This window comes from Diadema antillarum, unplaced genomic scaffold (assembly GCF_040938485.1).
Source record: "Diadema antillarum isolate AM-2024a unplaced genomic scaffold, OU_Dant_1.0 seq00001713_RagTag, whole genome shotgun sequence".
NCBI lineage: Eukaryota > Metazoa > Echinodermata > Echinoidea > Diadematoida > Diadematidae > Diadema > Diadema antillarum.
Window position 1 is genome coordinate 77,227 of NW_027272402.1, and position 21,155 is coordinate 98,381.

The 21,155-nt window shown below is 38.3% G+C and overlaps 1 protein-coding gene across 1 annotated transcript in view; it reads right to left on the reverse strand.

Moving 5' to 3' along the window:
- The window catches only part of LOC139711852 (uncharacterized), a gene marked incomplete at its 3' end in the record, with an annotated part of 265,196 nt that overhangs the window by 52,173 nt on the left and 191,868 nt on the right, over positions 1 to 21,155 (reverse strand). The window contains exon 12 of the mRNA XM_071623703.1: positions 6,175 to 6,320. Within this exon, the coding sequence (XP_071479804.1) occupies positions 6,175 to 6,320 (146 nt within the window). The remainder of the gene's footprint in view (positions 1 to 6,174; positions 6,321 to 21,155) is intronic.

Sequence of the window (21,155 nt, forward strand, 5' to 3'; positions counted from 1 at the left end):
GTATTTGAAGAGTTTGAGTTGGGGCATTTTCATGAAAGCAATCACTCTGCCAAAATGCTCGGTCGATTCCAACAATTTAGGTGCCAAAATGTTATAAATCATTAAAACTTATTTAAGATTAAGTTAAAAGTGGTTCATTCAAACGTATTTGTTTAAAGTCTTCCTGTCTTAAAATAAAGATATGAATTTCACTTGACAGCCAGAAATACACTCTGTGAATAGAGACTGCTATATCAATGTGGATTGTGGCAACTGATTTTGGAATATATGCATACGAATCGCTATTGTGCTTACATTCTGTATTCTATTTCAACAAAAGAAAGTTGAAATTGTTTGAAATTAACTTTTCTTTCAAATTCTTTTAAAAGTTGTCTGATACAGGACACAATATCTAAGCTATGATCAAAAGACAAAGTGGTTAGTCACATTTTGTGACTTGTGTATATGTTTTCCATGAAGTGTGGAATTAACATATATCGAGAAAAGTAACACAATATGACTTCACTTTGTCACAAGTATTCTGAATTCTCATCCTGTGCAATTATACAAACCACAGAAGCAGTAAGCGATATGTTAGCTTTTGGTTTTACTCTTCTGTACTTTCCAGTCATCATCAAAACGATCATTGTAATCAATGAATGGCTGCTCCTCTTCATCCTCCTCCATCTATACGTAGTAATCTTCTGAAGCAAGTCAATAAGGGAATTGGGAAGGATAGGACCAATCGATCGGAAATCAATGGATATTGTTACTCAAAGTATCAGAAATCCAAATCAGTCAAAAAAATTGCATTTTCATGTTGGTTACGCCCTCTGCGCGCGAAATTGCGCGGACGGACGCGCACGCGAGAAAATGTTTGAAACGCTTAAAATTGTCTGAAACTTCGAGATTTCCCATTGGGAAGTCGTTTTGAGCCTTTTAAAATTTTGACGCGCGCAAACGCGCGCGTAATGATGACCTTGGTAACTAGCGTTAAAAAGTAAGATAGAGCGTGACCTGAACTTTATGTCCAACGAAAATGATACAGAAATGATGTCTAGTTATGAAGTTATGATCGATCATGTGACAAGTCCGAAAATCACAAAATGGCGCCTAGATGACGTCATAGAAATGTTACTGTCATGAAAACCTTATTGTGCCCAGATATTGTTATGAGACATGTTGACTGAAAATGTCATGTCATTCCGTAATGTCATTCTTGAGATATTGACGACACAAAATGTGCCAGAAAGAAAGAAGAATAAAAAGAAAGAAAGGAAGATTTTGACAAACACAATAGGTGATACGCTAAAAGCGTATCACCTAAAAAGAGAAATTTTGACAATCACAATAGGTGATACGCTGATAGCGTATCACCTAATAAAATACATAAGAAATAATTATGAAGCCGAATTTTTGCTTCAATATTATTGTTGAGGATATTGAAAAGAATATGTTTTGATTTATAGGCAAAACAAATATTTTTGCATAAATTAGCATAAATTAATATAAAATACATAAATTAAAATTGGAAAAATCTAACTATACAGTCTTGTAGATTACATTGGCCTCTACCTTAGTCCAAATTTTCGCGAGGATCGCGCGATCCATGACCGAGATCTGAAGGGGGGCCAAAAAGCCCCCCCCCCCCCCCCCCCCCCCCCCCCCCCCCCCCGTGGTTTCAAGTCCCTCAAAAAACCCGGTGGGATTAGGGTTAAGTCAGTAAAGATTGCCGTATGCAATCTTTGTGCAATTATTGACTCATTACATCTGAGCATTTTGAGAAGTGGTGTAAAGTATTTTTGTTTTGAATGTTAAGAATTCGTTTGAACTATGAAAATAAAAAGATATGGTTACCTCAAGACTAATCTTTACCGAATTGATGATCACTTCTCTAAACCATCAATAAAGTTTTTTTTTTGGTTGTCTTTTTTCTTAAATAGAAAGATACCTCTTTAATCGTTGTCAATCCTAATGCTTTGGAGTGATAAGACGCAAACTAACAAACAAAATGCCATGTATCATCACGCGATTTTCAAACATTTAGCGTCACCCGACCAATTTTCAAGTGCCGAATGTAATACTATAAATTGTGCGATAGCAGAATGCTTTACGATTTTTAAATGTTACGAGAACCTGCTAAATAAAAAAGAGGCAAAGTTTAAGAAATAAATAAATGCAGGTGATCATGCTCAATATCTAAAGTTAGATATTACAATCAGTCATGAGGATGTATTATGTTTCATTTACATCTTATTTGATTTCTATAAGATATACTATATTGAAATTGAAGTCCCCTTCCCTCTTTGATGAACATTTAGTCAGGTTTTTGCTAAGGTACTTATTAGGAAACACTATATAAAAACAACAACAGATGCTACTATACATCGAGAGATGACCTATACATCCATGAAACACTCTGTACCCTGTGATAAAGATCTGTTCTTTTTTAATGAACTTGGTCTTGGTCGATGGAAAGATGAAAAAAAAAGGTAAAGTGTAGCACTCTGTTATCAAGTACGGATGATTGCAAAAAGGGTGTATTCCCGCCTTTTCTAGACGGGTAAACGATGAAAAGCTTAGTATGCTATTACATAAAAGCTTGTAGCTGGAACTGATTCACAATCACCTTTAACATTTCATAAAGTCCCCCTTTAACTTTAATAGTAACGACAGCTTGTAAGAGATAAAGTAAGTTAGCGTCCCTGACTGTGGTTCTTTTTTCGTGGCCACAATTAAAAACAAAAGCGGACCGAAAATTCTTTTTCAAATTAGCAGACATAATGCCAATTCTACGACACTATTGCTCCATTACGTCGCTTCCTGCTATCAATGACAAAGAAAGAATGATGGTTACTTGATTATCTACCCGTTGATAGCACGAAGCTCACCTTTTATTGTTCAAGGTTTCGTTATGCGTGGTTTACTGTGATACAAGGCGTGAACAGCGTTGTCTGAGTTTTTTCATTCAGAATACACCTTTCGATAGGCAATTAGCGCTGCTATCTCGCAAAGCTGTTGATGCAAATTCTTTGCAAGCTTGACCTCTCAACTGTCAGCTACACGTGCTACGATGAATAGCTATCCTTCCAATATTCCGATTACAAAAGATGAAGAGGCACACTTTGAGTGGCGACAAACATGTACTAGCTTTCTGACACGTTCTTGAATACTTCCAAAAAGGCTCAGATGACAAGAGTTAAAATATACAGAGAGAACACAAGCAAAAGAGGGACCTCAATTATTGTTTGTCGTCTGATTTTTCTCCCTGCTGGCTCGGCCCAAACTATCCTAACAAAAAGAGGACAAAGTCTTTGAACCAGGAAAATTACACATAACATACATTTGGCAAGCTAGTGAATTAATGATTACCCAAATTGTTGTCTTTTCGAAAATGAAAATGAAAAACTTTCTTTATTTCCAAAGATGAACTTTGAACAGTCCGTCACATACCAGGGAACAGTGACAATTATTATTTGAATGAATTAATTAATGAGGCCAATAACCTTTGTAAAAGTACACACACGGAGAGTAGGCAAATTCGCTACGTCATGTATTAGCCCAGTTATAAAGTATCAGAAATTTTGCAGCGTGATCGTACGTTGTATCTAACTTTTTTAGCGCCATTTTAGCGTCACATCTTACAACTTCATGAAAAGTGGTGCGTGTATCATTTCAAACGCACATCGCTGGTCATGCAGTCTTGCTCAGCTCACTGCGCACCATGCTTTTTGTCTTCGATGGGGTCACGAGTAGTGGCTCATTAGCATACGCCCTAGCAATGGGGGCAGTCTTGATCGGGCAAAAACAATAGGTCTGAAATGCAACGCAAAGACGAGGGATGGAAAAAATTGCAAGCGAAAAAAACTGTCTCAGAAAAACCGTGATTTGGGATAATTTTACTCATTTTTTCACACTGAAAATTTCTGTACAGATAGACAAAACATCAAAGAATCAGAATCCGGCATAAATTTTTTTTGACCCCAGTAATGCTTCCCCTTCCTTACAGGAAAACTCCCCGTGCGACTTATGACTCATTTTGACAGAGTGCCACACAAATAGTTCATTGGTAAAAATCTCCAGATACTAGCTGTGATGAGATTATGCTTATCAACAGAAGTCTATCTCTATCTGTCAATCTCAACTCATCTCTGTAAAGTGAGAATGGACTTATGAGGATATCAATCACTATGAACAGTTAATCAACAGTCTGGCAGGCAAGAAAGGAGCTATACTAAATAAATGTTTATGCAGTAACCAGAAGATAGCCCGCATTATCCAAGAAAATGGAACTGTCACCACAGACCACTCTTTCATTTCCTATTTACAAACTGCTGCCAATACAAGGTATGGAGTTTTCGCGTGTTTTCTCTGAGAATATGCCTCTCAAAATGCTTATTACACCTTGGCGAAAATGTCTCATTTAGTGGCATTTTAGCGGAGATTTATTTATGTTGTATTGAACTTTACGAAGTATTTTGTACTTCCAATACTTTGCCCTGCACATCAATATAGTTAATTTATGTTCATACCTGTCAAATTCCTGGCGAGAACCCTGATGATGTACATTTTATTTCACCTTAAAGTCTTGTTTTCAGTCATTCACACATCATGCAGTACAGACAATTATGACAAATATTTGTTATTTCACATAGTCAGATGATGTGAGAAGTACTACCAATTTTCATTTTGAATTGCATGCTTTGTATGAATAAAATGTATAATGATTAAGAGCTATGCTGTATCTTCTTTTCTTTCTCTTTAAAATGAATAAATTGCACTGAACAATTATCAGTAGTACATGTATTTAATACCTGTTGGTGGTAATACACAAAGTCATTGTTTGATAGAACATACATACATTCATGAAGAGCATTTTTTTTCACATAATCAGCTTATGTGAGAAGCACTGCCTAAATATAGACTTGAGTTTAAAAGTGTAAAGACAGAGTTTATGCTTCTTCAGCAAATTTGCACACTAAAATAATTTTTGTTTCAAAATGTGAATGTGGCATACAAACAGTTAAAGATAATAAAAAGTTTTGGTACCTCAAAAGTTTCCCTGAATTTCCTTGTCTTGGTTTGTGTTTCACATTAAAGTACATTGTCTGTGAGAATTACTCGCCCCAAAGTGCTCTCATGTCTTAGTAACCATGCAATAATGGTTTCGTACCAGAGCCGTCGCCGTATGGCGTCGATAAATACTAGTATTGTATGAAACTACTGACTGCGACCAGCAGCGTGCATCCCATTGTACGCATAGCTAACTGCGACCAGCAGCCCCATACGCATAGCGTAATGGGGCTTCGCATTGTAGCATTCAGGATCATGACAGAATTAGTATCGCGGGTAAATGGCAACTTAAAATCCAAAAATTTCTTCGATTTGAAGACTTACCAATTAAGTTGAAGTATTGAAAACAGGCTTCGAACAACGTTTGGTTCTGCCAATAGTCCCTTTCTTTTCGAATTGATGACTGAATGTGACTCAGTCGAGAGGACCTTGGGAGAGCTACTACACTGACTACTACGGCCAGCGCATGCGCACACAAACATCTTATCCGTTGATGGATTTGAAATTTGTGCGCATGAGATGTGTTCGCATGCACTGGCTGTAGTATTCAGTGTATGGTAGCTCTCCCAAGGTCCTCTCGACCGAGTCACATTCAGTCATCAATTCGAACAGAAAGGGACTATAGGCAGAACCAAACGTTGCCCGAAGCCTGTTTTCAATACTTCACCTGAATTGGTAAGTCTTCAAATTGAAGAATTTTTGGGATTTTAAGTTGACATTTATCCTGCGATACTAAATCTGTCATGATCCTGAATGCTACAATGCGAAGCCCGATTACGCTATGCGTATGGGACTGCTGGTCGCTATGCGTATGGGGCTGCTGGTCGCAGTTAATTGCATGATTACTAAGACATGAGAGCACTTTGGGGCGAGTAAGTCTCACAGTGTTAGTTATATGAAAGGTACTTTAACCTGAAACACGAACTAAGACAAGGAAATTCAAGGAAACTTTTGAGGTACCAAAACTTTTTATTATCTTTAACATAAAATGAGTAAGCTGACACAGCACACAGATATCCTAATATCTGCCCTAAATGTAAATGCCTGAAGTAAGCATACATGTAGCTAATAGAAAGTTGGTGTATAGAAACTTGGTAAGCATTTGCCACTTACCGAGCTTACCTCTATTTCTCCAGGTTTCTTGAAAGACAGAAAGTGTGACCGTTTTGGTGATTGCAGCTGTTCTAAACTGCCCAGTTTGAAGTTTAGGTTCCAGTAGGCCAGCTCCTCTGATGACAGAAACACATCTTCCCCAGGATCTTGTTTTACTGCATACACAATTCAGAAGAGTGAGTCAGTTTGTGGGTAGAACATATGGGCTTGATTACGCATCATTTCCTTCCATTAAGATGATTTATTTAAGTACAGAGTGTCGTGAAAGTATATTTATGAAATGTGATTTTTGGATTGATCAGAATAGTGGAGAAGTTTCTATTTGTTAAGCTACAGAACATGCTGGTTTAACGTCTTGTGAATTCCAGAACTTTATGTGTATGTTTTTACATACAGGTAATAGTTGAAAAAGCTAGAAGTATGTTCAAGGACAATGCTCCAGTGGAGAACTCCCTTCACACACATGTATATGTTTGTGTGTATAACAATTCCTTATCAGTATACACATTGTTAATCAATACTGGTAATCAATACATACAGTAAATGTTTAATTGTAGTGTGTGGCCCAGGTGTTCTGTGTGGGCTATTTTTGGAATGTAGTCATGCACATACAAATGTAAATAAACAATAAGTCAGGGCGTACGGTAAGCTTTGGAATGTAGAAGCAGGTTGTAGAGCTTTAAGGCCCTGTCACACCTTTCCGGGCAAGCCTTGTGTGTGATTTGCGGAGAGCAATTTTTGCGACCTGGAGATCTCCGCAGATGGCCCGCACACGACAGTACTTAGAACGTATCTCACCCGTAGTTGCTCGGAGGTGCGCACGCAAATCCTATTTACCCGCACCCATGTTTAGGTCCTGTCACGCCTTTCCGGGCAAGCTACGCGGGCTTGTTGCGTGTGGGGATTTTCCAGCATACCGGACAATTTCTGTGGGCGGACAAGGATTTGGCCGAGTTTTGCATGCGTCTTAGCTGCTGGACACGTGCTACTTAAGTTCTACTTGTGGGTATATTCTGTGTGACCCGTGTGTCAGGAGCGAGGGGGCCGACAACTCAGTGAAGGAATTCCTTTGAAGGACTATTTATTTGGCAGAGGTCCCAGAGAATGTCATAATCCTGAATGCAGCCGAATCTTAACTAACCAGCAGAAAGGCAGTAACTGACCTCAGCATGCATGCTGGTTAACTGCCTGTGACTTGCGGCAGCTACGGGCCTCTTACTGGTGTTCCGCATGGACCTCTGCTGGCAATCCCTGCGGGTCACCTGGAAAAAGTTTTGAGCATGTTCAAAACTCTGCCGCGGGTAAATCGGACTTGCTTGTGCAACTAGGGGCAACTATGTGCTATGTACTGTCACTGTGCAGGCCATCTGCGGGGACCTCCCGGTAGCAAAAATTGTTCCCCGCAAGTCACAAGCAAGGCTTGCCCAGAAAGGTGTGACGGGCCCTGGAGCATGCCCTATCTTGTTCCGGGTGAGTCGGGGGGATTGCCCGCAGATGTCCAAGCAGAACACCAGTAGAAGGGCCGTAGCGGTAGCACCTCGCAAGCAACTCCCACGCAACTTGCCCGTAACTAAAAAGTAAGTAGAACATAAGTAGCACATGTCCAGCAGGTAAGACACACGCGAAACTTGCCCAAATCCTTGTCCACCCGCGGAAAATTACCCCGTGTGCAGGAAAATCCATTCACGCAAGAAGCCTGCGTAGTGTGCCCGGAAAGGTGTGACAGGGCCTTTCAACCACCGGAGGGAAGGGGGGGCATTTTGGCCCCCCCTCGACGTTTCGCGTGATTATTCCGCAATGCATTATGCTCTCACCGCGACATTTTACGACTTTTTTCTTTCAAGTATCGCACAACTTTTGAGACCAGATTTGTCGCTCCCGGGCATACTGTTTTGAAGCCACGCCCCTTTGAAAAAAATTCGTCGACCCAAAAATTGCTCAAAAATAGAAAATTAAATGAAAAACATTGAAATTTAATTTGTATTTTATGAGTAATGGGAGGATAGAGAATTCAGCCATTGGCTGTGCATTAGCCATTGGCTGAATTTGCGTAATATGAGAGGCCGTTCCGCGCGCAATCGCCATCTTTAAAAGCTGATGACTACTGTGAAAAATATTTCAAGATAAAATAGATCTTGTATAAGCCACATTTAAGGACGTTCCTCAGTTGAGTTTGTGCGCATCCTAGCTGCGCAGGTTTCAGTGACGTAACAAAGAGCGTAGAAGCGCACGCACGAGTGATGAGCTGAGCTAGCTGAGCTGAGCAGCTGCTAGTAGATCGAGCTAGAATGTGGTACGTACGGATACCCGACAGCTCCCCACCGCGGCTGCGCTGGGCGGCCTCGCTCGTCTTGCGTGCCGACTGTACGCGTTACAATTTGTACGTACTACGCAAAGTTCAGTGGTCAGAGCCGCATATGTACATGATCGACGGAATCGGGAAGCTTGGAAGCTTGGAAGTGGAACTGAGCTGTTTGCATTTTCAATCCATAGATCTGTTTTGTGACATGCAATTCATTATTCGTTCATTAACATGGTCAAATCGAGTGCAGGTACCTAGGGCCTATAGGCCCTAGTCGGGGACTACTAGTCTACTAGACTATATAGGTGTTGAAAAACAACAACAACAACAACAAAACAAACATATGACACACATTTCATCTTTAGGTCTAACAACTAAAACAATCTGAATATATCTGTTAAAATCTAAATTAGATCTAAACTTGTCATTACAAATACAAAATATTGTTTGTTTGTTTTTTTATTTTTGGTTACAAAATACAAGGTCACGAAAGTATTACCAAATATGTATTTATCACTTTCACCATTCAGATATAAATTTTTGATTACCAAATCTGGTGTAACAAAAGGAGAATAATAATAAAAAAAAATTCGGGGGGGGGGGGGTACTCAAGGTACACACAACACGCACTTTACCAACCACTGCAACAACCAACGCATGCAATCTACAATCAACGTCATTATATTCAGATTTGTTTTTCCTTTGGAGGACCGTCAGACTAATGCCAAAACTCCCGTTTCCTTATATTTATTCTTCTTCCTCCATTATAACTTTCTGCACATGGTTACAGCAAGTGGGTAAAACAAACAAACAAGCATGTCAATGTGGAGTTTTCCACACTTGCGTCCACATGATATAGGCCTATGGCTGTGTAAGGGAAATAATAACAAAAACGCGCATGGACCTTCCTTTTTGAATATTCTTCCACCATATCACTGCAATTGTGACACATTTTTAAAATATTTTTTTGCTTTTGAAAAAAAAAGAAAGAAAAGAAAATGGGGTTTTGAGTGAACCGCAAGAGATTCATGCATCCTAGCGGGGTATTGACCGATTCGGGTTCGTTGAGGGCAGCAGACATTTCATGGCACTAGGCGCAGCCATAGTGGGTGTCTTAGCCGACCCCCCCTGCTCTCCCCCACCCCGGGCAACATGTTTATCACGCATTTGTAACAAAGGTTCGCGCACTAAGCAAACATTTGCGCACTCAGTACGAGACGCCCATTGGCTAAAGCAGTTTTTCATTCTGCGTGTGTGCTAATGTAGGGAGAGTCTAGAGGGGTGGGGAATGGGAAGGGGGGGGGTCGGCTAAGACACCCACTATGGCTGCGCCCATGCCAAAAATACACATAGCGCGTCACAGAATCGGTCAATATCCCTGCATTCGTTCCTGACCAGGGGTCCGTTTCATGAAGCTATCACATAAAAGCTATCACATAAATCTTAAAATGGCCAAGCCGCTCCTAAGCTAGGAGAGACTTTCACGGAGACGTAAAAACCATTTCACGAAGTCTCTCCTAAGCTAGGAGAGACTTTAATTATTTCAATCATCATGTTCGAGGGTAATACTAATTAACATATCATTAGCATATCATTGACGTTTTCTCCCTATTGTGTTACATGCGGTGAGCACTCGCTACATAGACATAGCACGTATACACACAGTGTATACAGCGCAGAGGCAACAAATCTACGACGGAGGCAAGATCACAAAGGCCAAGTTGCATTCTACACCGCTACTAGTACATATTTCTATTAGTGAGTATATTTAAAGCTGTCTGCAATTGAAAAGTAATGCATGTGGATTCATAATGTCATATTATGTGGATATATATTTTGTTCGAATCTTCTACAATTCTCCAAGGGCTAGCTAGATGTATATCTAGTCTTACCGGTAGTAGCGTTATCACAATAGTCCCACGTGGGCACATCGCCGTTTGTTTGAAAGACTAAATAGCCAGCTGAGTTTATGGAGCGAAATTAGGTAAATTTACTAACATTAGTAATTAGCATGGTAAATTAGTAATAGTGAAATGTTTGTGGGTTGATTTTTATGATATATTTAGCGTGCAGATATTTCACGAGAGCAATTTCCCGATTTGTTCATGTATGGGTGAATTGCAGGTAACTTAAGGCCTGAAATAGTGTAGCATAGGGATTGAAGAAGAAATCGGAAATTTCATAAGAATTGGTCTGCATTTTAATTGTTATTGTTTTTATATTTTAGAAGACGTGTCTAACAAATAACATTAAATAATTACACTGTCACTAGCTGTTTTGCCTGTGTGATAGTATTCAGAAGTGATACAAAATTTTCCGTTTTGTGTCAAATCGACAGGAAAGATCTGTTTGTTTGTTTGTTTTTTCAGTCTAGAAAACCTAGGTTATTTTGTCCCACAGAATTATGGGCCTAGCCTAGCCTAATGTTTTTAAGCCCTAATGTGAACGTATAGCGTTAGTATTTACAGAGAACCGGCTGTAGGACCTAGTGTAACATTACCTGTGTCATTGTTACGTTTACAAGTCCTAATGTTACTATCTAACGTTACTATAGGTATAAGTACTGTACTGGGGTTTCAGGGGTTATAACTGCGACCAGCCCAAACACGAAGCACTGTGTACAACTAACAGGGAGTGCCCCGGGGTTCTATCTAGAGAGTCCGAGAGTGGTTAGACTATTAGATCTAGTAGTAGTAGGAGGGCCTTGTAGTAGTACGTAGATCCAGGTCTACACAGAATATAAATTGGAAACCATGGTTCGATCAGATTTTGGTTCAGACTTGAAAGCTATCTTCAACAATTCTAAGTGCATGCTGTGACAGCACGTAATCGCAATGCATATGTCACAAAAAGATAGAGAATGATGTTTACCTAAATTCATTGGCATGGAACCTCTAGAATTCTACTGCTATACTACCAGATGTCTATAGACCTAGAATCCGGTGGTATAGTGATCCTGAGTAGCACCTACTAACCTAGATACTACTTAACCAGTGTATACCAAAAGTATAACCAGACTAGACTCTTAGTCTTGGTATTCCTAGATCTAATTAAACACATTATCACTAAAATAAGTAGGCCTATCACTCATCAGTAAGGCAGTTAATGGGTCTTCTAAATAGTGCTATCTATCATATCAAGGCAATTAGTAGATTCTATAGGTCCATACTCCGATGCTAGTACCGCTTACACAACTTCTTTTAGCAATATAATTCATGATGACATGACAACAGTTGATGATCAGAGTCAGACTGTGGCTGCATCTCAGGCTATAACTGCGACCAACCCTAAATGTGAAACCACAGTACAGCTGGTCCTACCAAATCTTACATGTAGGTAGATGTAGACCTTGCCACATGGATGCCTATTGACAAGATCTAGAACCTCAAGTCATAATATCCCAAACTATAGGCTTGCACATGTTGAATTGAGACAACTCAAATACTAGTAGTGTGTCTTTTAATCATCCCCCCCCAAAAAAATAATGATATAAGGTCCTTTACATATTTAAACTGCAAAAACATGTGAACTGATTTCAAATTTCATGCATATTCTAGATATTGTGTGTAAAATCTTGTATAATCAAACAGCAGTTTGAAAACACACTTGCTATTTTGTATTTACATTTTTAATTATAGTTTTAGAGATGGAACATCAGTCAAACTGCTACAATCAGACTACTGCATCTCACAAAGCCCAGAGTCAGTTGCTGAACTTCACTGAACACAGAACCAAGCTGCTGAACTTCCATCTTCTCCACAGCTAGACTGCTACTGAACTTCGTCGACACTTAGCTACCGGCATGGTCACCTTCAACAGAATGCCAGTATTTTAGCTAATACTATTTTAGCAGACAACATATCTATATATATATTTTCAAATACTACAATTGCAACATTATTTACATTTGGACATCAAATTGTCTCTGGATTTTTAGTTGAATAGTGTTAGGCAGGAAATATTGAAAACAATGTTTGCTGTACTGTCCAACCTGGTAATTGAAAACAAACATTCTTATCCAATGAATAGTGACCCTTCTAGAAACAACTGTTCTGTGCATTTTTTTTTTATTTCACTATCTGTAGAATATGACATACTGATCCAATTGAAAAGAGATAATACATTGAAAGGGGGGGGGGGTACCTGCATGTCTACATGTATCAAGCTCCTGAGACGAACTTTAGCAGTCACATTATCTTAATAATGTAGGCCCTACTACGATTGTTTATTATTACCCTCCCCCTTCTCTACTATCAAAACAACCTCATGCTCTTACAATGTTTGAAACAAGAGTATTTGACATAGCTAATCATTTTAAACTGTGAAAAGTCCTATTTACAGCTTATCAGTAGATACCAGTGAATTCAGTGTTTTAAAATCATTGGTAGGGCTTTACAATTTGATTGCTATAGATTGTTATAGCAACGGCTAAGCACCCATCTCTAACATACTTTCTAATGTCCCATGTCCTGCACTCTTGTTTTGTTTGTAAGATATTAACTGTTCTTGTATATTGCAGGGCTGCACACTGGCGCCGGTCCGACGGTCAAAGACCGGTAAAAGTCACTGTCAGACCGGTAACTTTTCAGGAAATCCGCAAGTTACCGGTCCGACATGACCAGTAAAAAAAAAACATTGGTGGGGTCAGTAGAAAGAAAAAGAGCAGCCCCGATCAGGGAGAAACAGAATGCAAGATATCGCACTGTTCAACAAGTTTTACGCAAGTTTTCGTTTGTGTCTACCGGTGCAATTTGTACAGTAAACGGGATTAGTTTTGAGCACTAGCAGTCGACCAGTTACTGTATTCGCGCTAGCTTGCGCATTTGGCGCTGCTCACGCACTGCATGCAATGCAATACATGCAAAGCATGTACAGTGTAACTGCTTTTCGTTTGCTTGCGATCGGCGGTCATGCCAGACAAGAATGATTGATAGAAGCGCACGCATTTCTGGGTCATTTTACTCATGATTTTTAACGCAAGATCGATCCGATCCCGGCTTCGCTGCAGCGTGGCAGTTATGTTAGAACTAATTTACTAGTGTCGATTTTTAGAAAAAGTAAAAACACATTCGATATTCAGCGATACAGTAAATGGATCTGATTGCGTTTATTTTCATTTTACACAGTCTTTTCACAAATGAATATTTTCATTCGCTCAGAATGGTCTCATAATGAAGATAGGCGCAAAAAAGGATCACGAAATCGGCCCTCCCGTGAACTTTTTAAGAACGCATGCAAAAAATGTGAAGAAATAATACTAGGGAGAAAAAAAATCATGAAATCATGGCAGAGACGCTTACATTATTATTTGAGGTAGAATTCGCGGTCCCAAAAAGGATCATGAATTCGACCGGCCGCGTCGTATATCTTTCAAAAGCTTATGATGTACGAAATGCGAAGAGATTATAGAGAAGAAAAAAAATAAAGGAAACATTTTGGTGAGTGCATCATAAAAGATTACAGCCGAATAACAATTCATGAAATCTACGCAATCCCGTTGAAATTTGAGGAAATAATAGGCGCAAAAAGGATCTTGAATTCAGTCCTGCATGCCATGTTGTTCATCAAAAACGCATGCACAAATGCGACGAGATTGTCGGGAGAAAAATAAAAAACACATTTTTACCCTTCTGGTGCGTGCATTACAAAAGATTACATCCGAAGTACATGTAATTCATGAAATCGCCACAATCCCGCTGATATTTGAGGTAGAAATAGGCGCAAATAGGATCATGAATTCGGCCGTGTCGTATACCTTTTAAGAACGCATGTACGAAATGGGAAAAGATTAGCGGGAGAAAAATAAAGGACACATTTTCACCCCTTTTGGCGATTGCATCATATAGATTACAGCCGAATAGTAATTCATGAAAATTTCGCAATCCCGTTGGAATTTGAGTAAATAATAATAGGCGCAAAAAGAATATCGAATTCGGCCCTGCATGCAATGTATAATTTTGAAAACGCATGCACAAATGCGAAGAAATTATCGGGGGAAAAATAAAGAACGTATTTTCAACCCTTCTGGTGAATGTATCACAAAAGATAACAGCCGAAATAATTAATGACATATCGCAATCCCGCTGATATTTGATGTAGAAATAGGCACTAAAAGGATCGTGAATTCGGCCGTGACGTATAGGCAAGCACGCAATGCGAAGTGATTATTGGGTGAAAAATACAGGACACATTTTCAACCCCTTTTGGCCCGTGCATCATAAAGATTAGAGCCGAATAATAATTCATAAAATCATCGCGATCCCGTTGAAGTTTGAGGAAACGATAGGCGCAAAAGAATTATGATTTTTGGCCGTGTCGTGTATCTTTTAAGAGCGCATTTACGAAATGCGAAGAGTTTATCGGGGAAAAATAAAGGACACATTTTAAACCCCTTTTGGCGCGTGTATCATAAACGACTGCATCCGAAGTTATACATGTAATCATCGCAATCCCGCTGATATTTGAGGTAGAAATAGGCGCAAAAAGGATCGTGAATTCGGCCGTGTCGTATACCTTTCAAGAACGCATGTACGGAATGCGAAGAGATTATGGGGAGAAAAATAAAGAACGCATTTTCAACCATTCTAGTTGGTGCGCGCATCACAAAAGATTACATCTGAAGTAATTCATGAAATTGCTACAATTCGGCTGATATTCAATGTAGAAATAGGCGATAAAAGGATCGTGAATTCGGCCGTGTCGTATACGCAAGTACGAAATGCGAAGAGATTATTGGGAGAAAATAAAGGACACATTTTCAACCCCTTTCGGCCCGTGCATCATAAAGATTACAGCCGAATGATAATTCATGAAATCATCGCGATCCCGTTGAAGTTTGAGGAAACAATAGGCGCAAAAAGAATCATGATTTTTGGCCGTGTCGTATATCTTAATTTAAGAACGCATTTACGAAATGCGAAGAGTTTATCCGGGAAAAATAAAGGACACATTTTCAACCCATTTTGGCGCGTTATCATAAAAGATTACAGCCGAAGTTATTCGTAAAATCATCGCAATCCCGCTGATATTTGAGGTAGAAATAGGCACAAAAAAGGATCGTGAATTCGGCCGTGTCGTATTATACCTTTCAAGAACGCATGTACGGAATGCGAAGAGATTATGGGGAGAAAAATAAAGATCGCATTTTCAACCATTCTAGCCGGTGCGTGCATCACAAAAAGTTACATCCGAAGTAATTCATGAAATCGCCACAATTCCGCTGATATTTGAGGTAGAAATAGGCGCAAAAAGTATCATGAATTCGGTTGTGTGGAACATCTTTAAGAACGCACTTACGAAATTCGAAGAGTTTATCGGGAAAAAGTAAAGGACACATTTTAAAACCCTTTTGGCGCGTGCATCATAAAAGATTGCATCCGAAGTAATTTATGAAATCGTCACAATCCCGCTGATATTTGAGGTAGAAATAGGCACAAAAAGTATCATGAATTCGGCTGTGTGGAACATCTTTAAGAACGCACTTACGAAATTCGAAGAGTTTATCGGGAAAAAGTAAAGGACACATTTTCAAACCCTTTTGGCGCGTGCATCAGAAAATATTACAGCTGAAGTAATTTATGAAATCGTCACAATCCCGCTGATTATTTGAGATAGAAATAGGCGCAAAAAGTATCATGAATTCGGCTGTGTGGTGCATCTTTTTAAGAACGCACTTACGAAATTCGAAGAGTTTATCGGGAAAAAAATACAGGACACATTTTCAACCCATTTTGGCGCTTGCATCAGAAAATATTACAGCCGAAGTAATTTATGAAATCGTCACAATCCCGCTAATATTTGAGGTAGAAATAGGCGCAAAAAGTATCATGAATTCGGCCATGTGGTGCATCTTTTTAAGAACGCACTTACGAAATTCGAAGAGTTTATCGGGAAAAAATAAAGGACACATTTTCAACCTCTTTTGGCACTTGCATCAGAAAATATTACAGCCGAAATAATTTATGAAATCGTCACAATCCCGCTAATATTTGAGGTGGAAATAGGCGCAAAAAGTATCATGAATTCGGCCATGTGGTGCATTTTTTTAAGAACGCACTTACGAAATTTGAAGAGTTTATCGGGAAAAAATAAAGGACATATTTTCAACCCATTTTGGCGCGTTATCATAAAAGATTACAGCCGAAGTAATTTATGAAATCGTCACAATCCCACTGATTATTTGAGGTAGAAATAGGCGCAAAAAGTATCATGAATTCGGCCATGTGGTGCATCTTTTTAAGAACGCACTTAAGAAATTCGAAGAGTTTATCGGGAAAAAATAAAGGACACATTTTCAACCTCTTTTGGCGCTTGCATCAGAAAATATTACAGCCGAAGTAATTTATGAAATCGTCACAATCCCGCTATCATTTGAGGTGGAAATAGGCGCAAAAAGTATCATGAATTCGGCCATGTGGTGCATCTTTTTTAAGAACGCACTTACGAAATTTGAAGAGTTTATCGGGAAAAAATAAAGGACACATTTTCAACCCATTTGGACGAGTTATCATAAAAGATTACAGCCGAAGTAATTTATGAAATCGTCACAATCCCGCTAATATTTGAGGTGGAAGTGGGCGCAAAAAGGATTGCAAATTCAGCCCTGCATGTCGTGTGCCTGTCCAGAACGCATGCACAAATGCGAATAGATTATCGGGAGAAAAATAAAGAACTCCTTGGAGTTTAATTTTTAGGTTGTCGTTGTTGACCGGTAAATTTTCTGTTCAGACCGGTAAAAAATGTTAAAACGGGGCATTTACCGGTCCGACAGAGACAGGTTGGACCGGCAGAAAAAATGGGTTAGTGTGCAGCCCTGTATATTGAATAAACTCCAAACAGCCAAGGACCAGACAACAGGTGAACTTCATCCAGTTCAGAGTTAAGGACTGGGGGCAAGATGCAAATGGAAAAGTCAAGTGACAGTGTCATGGATATTCCACCATCTTCATTTGGTATGTTAAATAATTATTTTTAGCTATTGAAGCAAGTTGAGAAATCATATGTTATCTTGATCATCTACAGTTGGCAGCAAAATTATTCAACCCCTCTCTTGCATTTTGGACACTCTGGCATAATGAATTACATTATAACTGAGATTATTTCTAAATCATACAAGTGATGATCAGATAGTTTGCTACAAGTAAATAACAGATCAGCAGCCTTTGATTTACATATAGTTACAAACTTTAATCATTCATGGATAAAGAGATATGGTCCAGTGATCACATTTATGGTCATTTTCAGTCCTTTCAGTGATCACTGAAATACTTTGTTGAATATGGTTTGTTCACTCAATGCTTTGATAGGTGACACAATATGATGGAATTTGATGTAGGATCCTTAATATTTCAATTGGCATTTATCATTGTACAAAAATATCTAAATGAACTAATTTCTAGTGAAAGTTGCCACCATAGAGTTTGTACAGAGGTTTAGCCGTGATATTACTGATTCAAAGTTTAAGTCATGTCAAAATGAATATAACCCATTGAAATGCTGAGAGTTGTGTATAGAATGGCAAGATACTATTTAAAATTCCATTAAAACAAAAGAAATTCATTGTTATGATCACACCATAACACGTCACGCTTCAGTGATCACAGAAAGGTCTGAAATGATCATAATGTGCTCACTGGACCTTATCTCTTCATGCATGAATGATCAAAGTTTCTAACTATATGCAAATCAAAAACTGTTGATCAGGTAAGCATTTGTCATAAACTATCTCTTCACCACTTGTATATGATTTAGTGTGTAATTGTAATGTTATTTGATTTGCCATAGTGTCCATAATGCAATGGGGTTGAATAATTCTGCTGCCAACTGAATAAAGTGAATGCTTGTTATTAATTTCCCCTCTCATTCATTACTAAAAATACCTCATACTCTTACAATTTCCTAACAGGGGCTCATTATATAGTGATTCAAACTTTGAAAACTGGCAATTACAACTTGTTGTTCACATAATATATCTTACAAAATTGATAATAATTAATGAACATTTTGTTGTTATTACTTGTTTTAATAAAGATGTACACTCATCTTAAATATTTTCCAAATATCCCATTTGTGCATCTGATGTTTCTCTTTGTATGGCATTTAACTGTTCTTATATTTGCAAACCCAAAGGCCTGAAGAGAGCTGAACCTCACCAAACCTTGGGACAGACAACTGCAGCTTAACTTCACCCAGGTCAGAGTCAGACTGCAATTGGACTACGAACTGTATAGCAGCATCTTATCTATGACAGAACACAGGTATGCTTTCTCAAATTAAACCTGAAGTATAATAAAATAAACAACTTGAATAACAGTTGAAAAAAGGCAACCTCTGTTGATGACATATCAGTTACAGGTAATTTAGTCCTCTTATTTTAGCAATTATTGTAGACTTGGTGGACAAACAATGTCACCTCTGTATGTGAACTGTTCCACACGAGAAATTAAGAAATTAGTGCATTTATATACCCCAGTTGGGAGTTGATTCAATGTTTATGTCTATATCAGCCACAATAGTTGATTAATGCAGCTGACTTGTTGCATAACCCATTAATTCATATTTCTGTTTATTTTTGAACTCCCAGCTTGCCTGATATAATTTACAATCCTTTGTAAAAAAGTCAAATAAGTCTTTACTGACATGAATGAATAACATTATGTCAGATGAGTGTTTTAAGTCACAGGCACATTTTCATTTTGAGTCTGTGTCACACCTTTTTAAGTTATCAGGAAGAATCTGATACACTAATTCTTGTGCATGACAACCGAGACGATTTTTTTTTTTTTTTTTTTTGCCCTTGATGCTGTTAAACTGTCGCTAATATATTGTAGAGCTGTATATGAAATTGCTGACAAGCAGCTCTGTGTAATGATATGTGTGGTAGTCATGTGTGTATTCATTCAACTGTACACCCACATGTTACCACTCTGTATAATGTGATTTTTGCCCCCACCTACAACTGAGGGAGTTTGTTCAACCAGCGCTAACTTTATATGGTTTTATTTTTTTTAAAAAGCTGTACCATGGCAATGCGTTGTTCAACATTGAATAAAGTTGTGTTTGGTTAATTCAAAAAATCTGTTTGTCACATGTGTCTATATGTATCGCAAGTCAAGTGCTCAAAAACTGAGTGAATTAGATGAATAAACTGGAAAGTCCTATGATTTTCACAAATTATGTTACCATGGCAACACACTGTTCAGTACAGTATTAATGAAAGATGAATAATTTATACACAAGTACACAGTATAAATTTCACATGTTTCAAATTTCTAGTCAAATGCTCAAAAGCTTAGGAAGTTAGCTGAGTCCACAATATTTTGAATGATTTTCATTCAAAATAATGTTACCATGGCAACATGTGTGGAAAAAGAACAAAGAAGAAATTTGCCCATCAGTCTATGTGCTTAAGCAGTCTTATGTGCCAGATTTCAAGTAGAATGCTCAAATACTGAAGGAGTAAACTGAATCTACACCTTTTTTTTATTATATTCATTGAAACTGCTGTTACCATGGCAACACAATGTTCTATATCTGTGAAAGATGAAGTTTACACAATTTCATATCATGGTGGTCACATGTACCAAATTTCAAGCAAAATGCTCAAAAGCTGAGAGACAGCGGAATCCACAATATATTTGTATGATTTTCATTCAAAGTCTGCTGTTACCATGGCAACGCATTGTTCAACAATGGCGAAAGATGAAGTTTCCACATCTATGCACTATGCCGGTCACATGTGTGCCAAATTTCAAGTCATATGCACAAAAATTAACAAATTCAGCGAATTCACAATTTGTGTATGCTTTTAAGTGAAAAAATGTTGTTACCATGGCAACGCATTGTTCAACATTAACCAAAGATTAGTTTTGCACATCTACATACTGCAATGGTCACTTGCCAAATTTTTGGTCAAATGTTAACAAAAATTAAAGAAGTTAGGTCAATTCACATATTTCTTTGTGTGATTGGTATATAGAAAAACTTGTTGCCATGGCAACATATTTTTTCACATCACACATGAAAAAAGTGTTTTGCACAACTACACATTACATTTATCTGATTCTACGCTGAATTTCAACTACATTGCTTTAAAACTGAGGGCAGTAGTTCAATCCACAACAATTTGTATTATTTCAGTGAAAATTTGCCGTTGCCATGACAACGTATTATGCGATATTAACGAAAAAGATATCTTGCTCATTTACCTTTGGCAGTGGTCACACATGCCAAATTTAGGGTCAATTACTCCAAAAATGAGACAAAATTTTGATACAATGGCTCTCTCAAAAAGCTATCACATAAACTTAGGAGTGCTCCTGACCACTCCTAGATTTATGTGATAGCTTTGCCAAGTTAGGAGAGACTTTATGTGCTAGCTTTGTTCATGAAATGGTTTCTAGAAAAAGTCTCTCCTAAGTCCGAGTTTATGTGATAGCTTTATGCGATAGCTTTTTCATGAAATGGTTTTTAGCAAAGTCTCTCCTAAGTGTGACTTAGGAGAGAGAAAGTCTCTCTTAAGACTTTCATGAAATGGACCCCTGATTTGGGGGTCTTACGATGATTTCTGTCCCAAGGAGGCTCTGCTAGCACAAAAGCGAGCACATGAAACCCCCATTTTTACAATTGTTCTGCATTAAGTAACCCTTCTTCTACAATTTGATAAAGTTTCGTAAAAATGACATGGGTT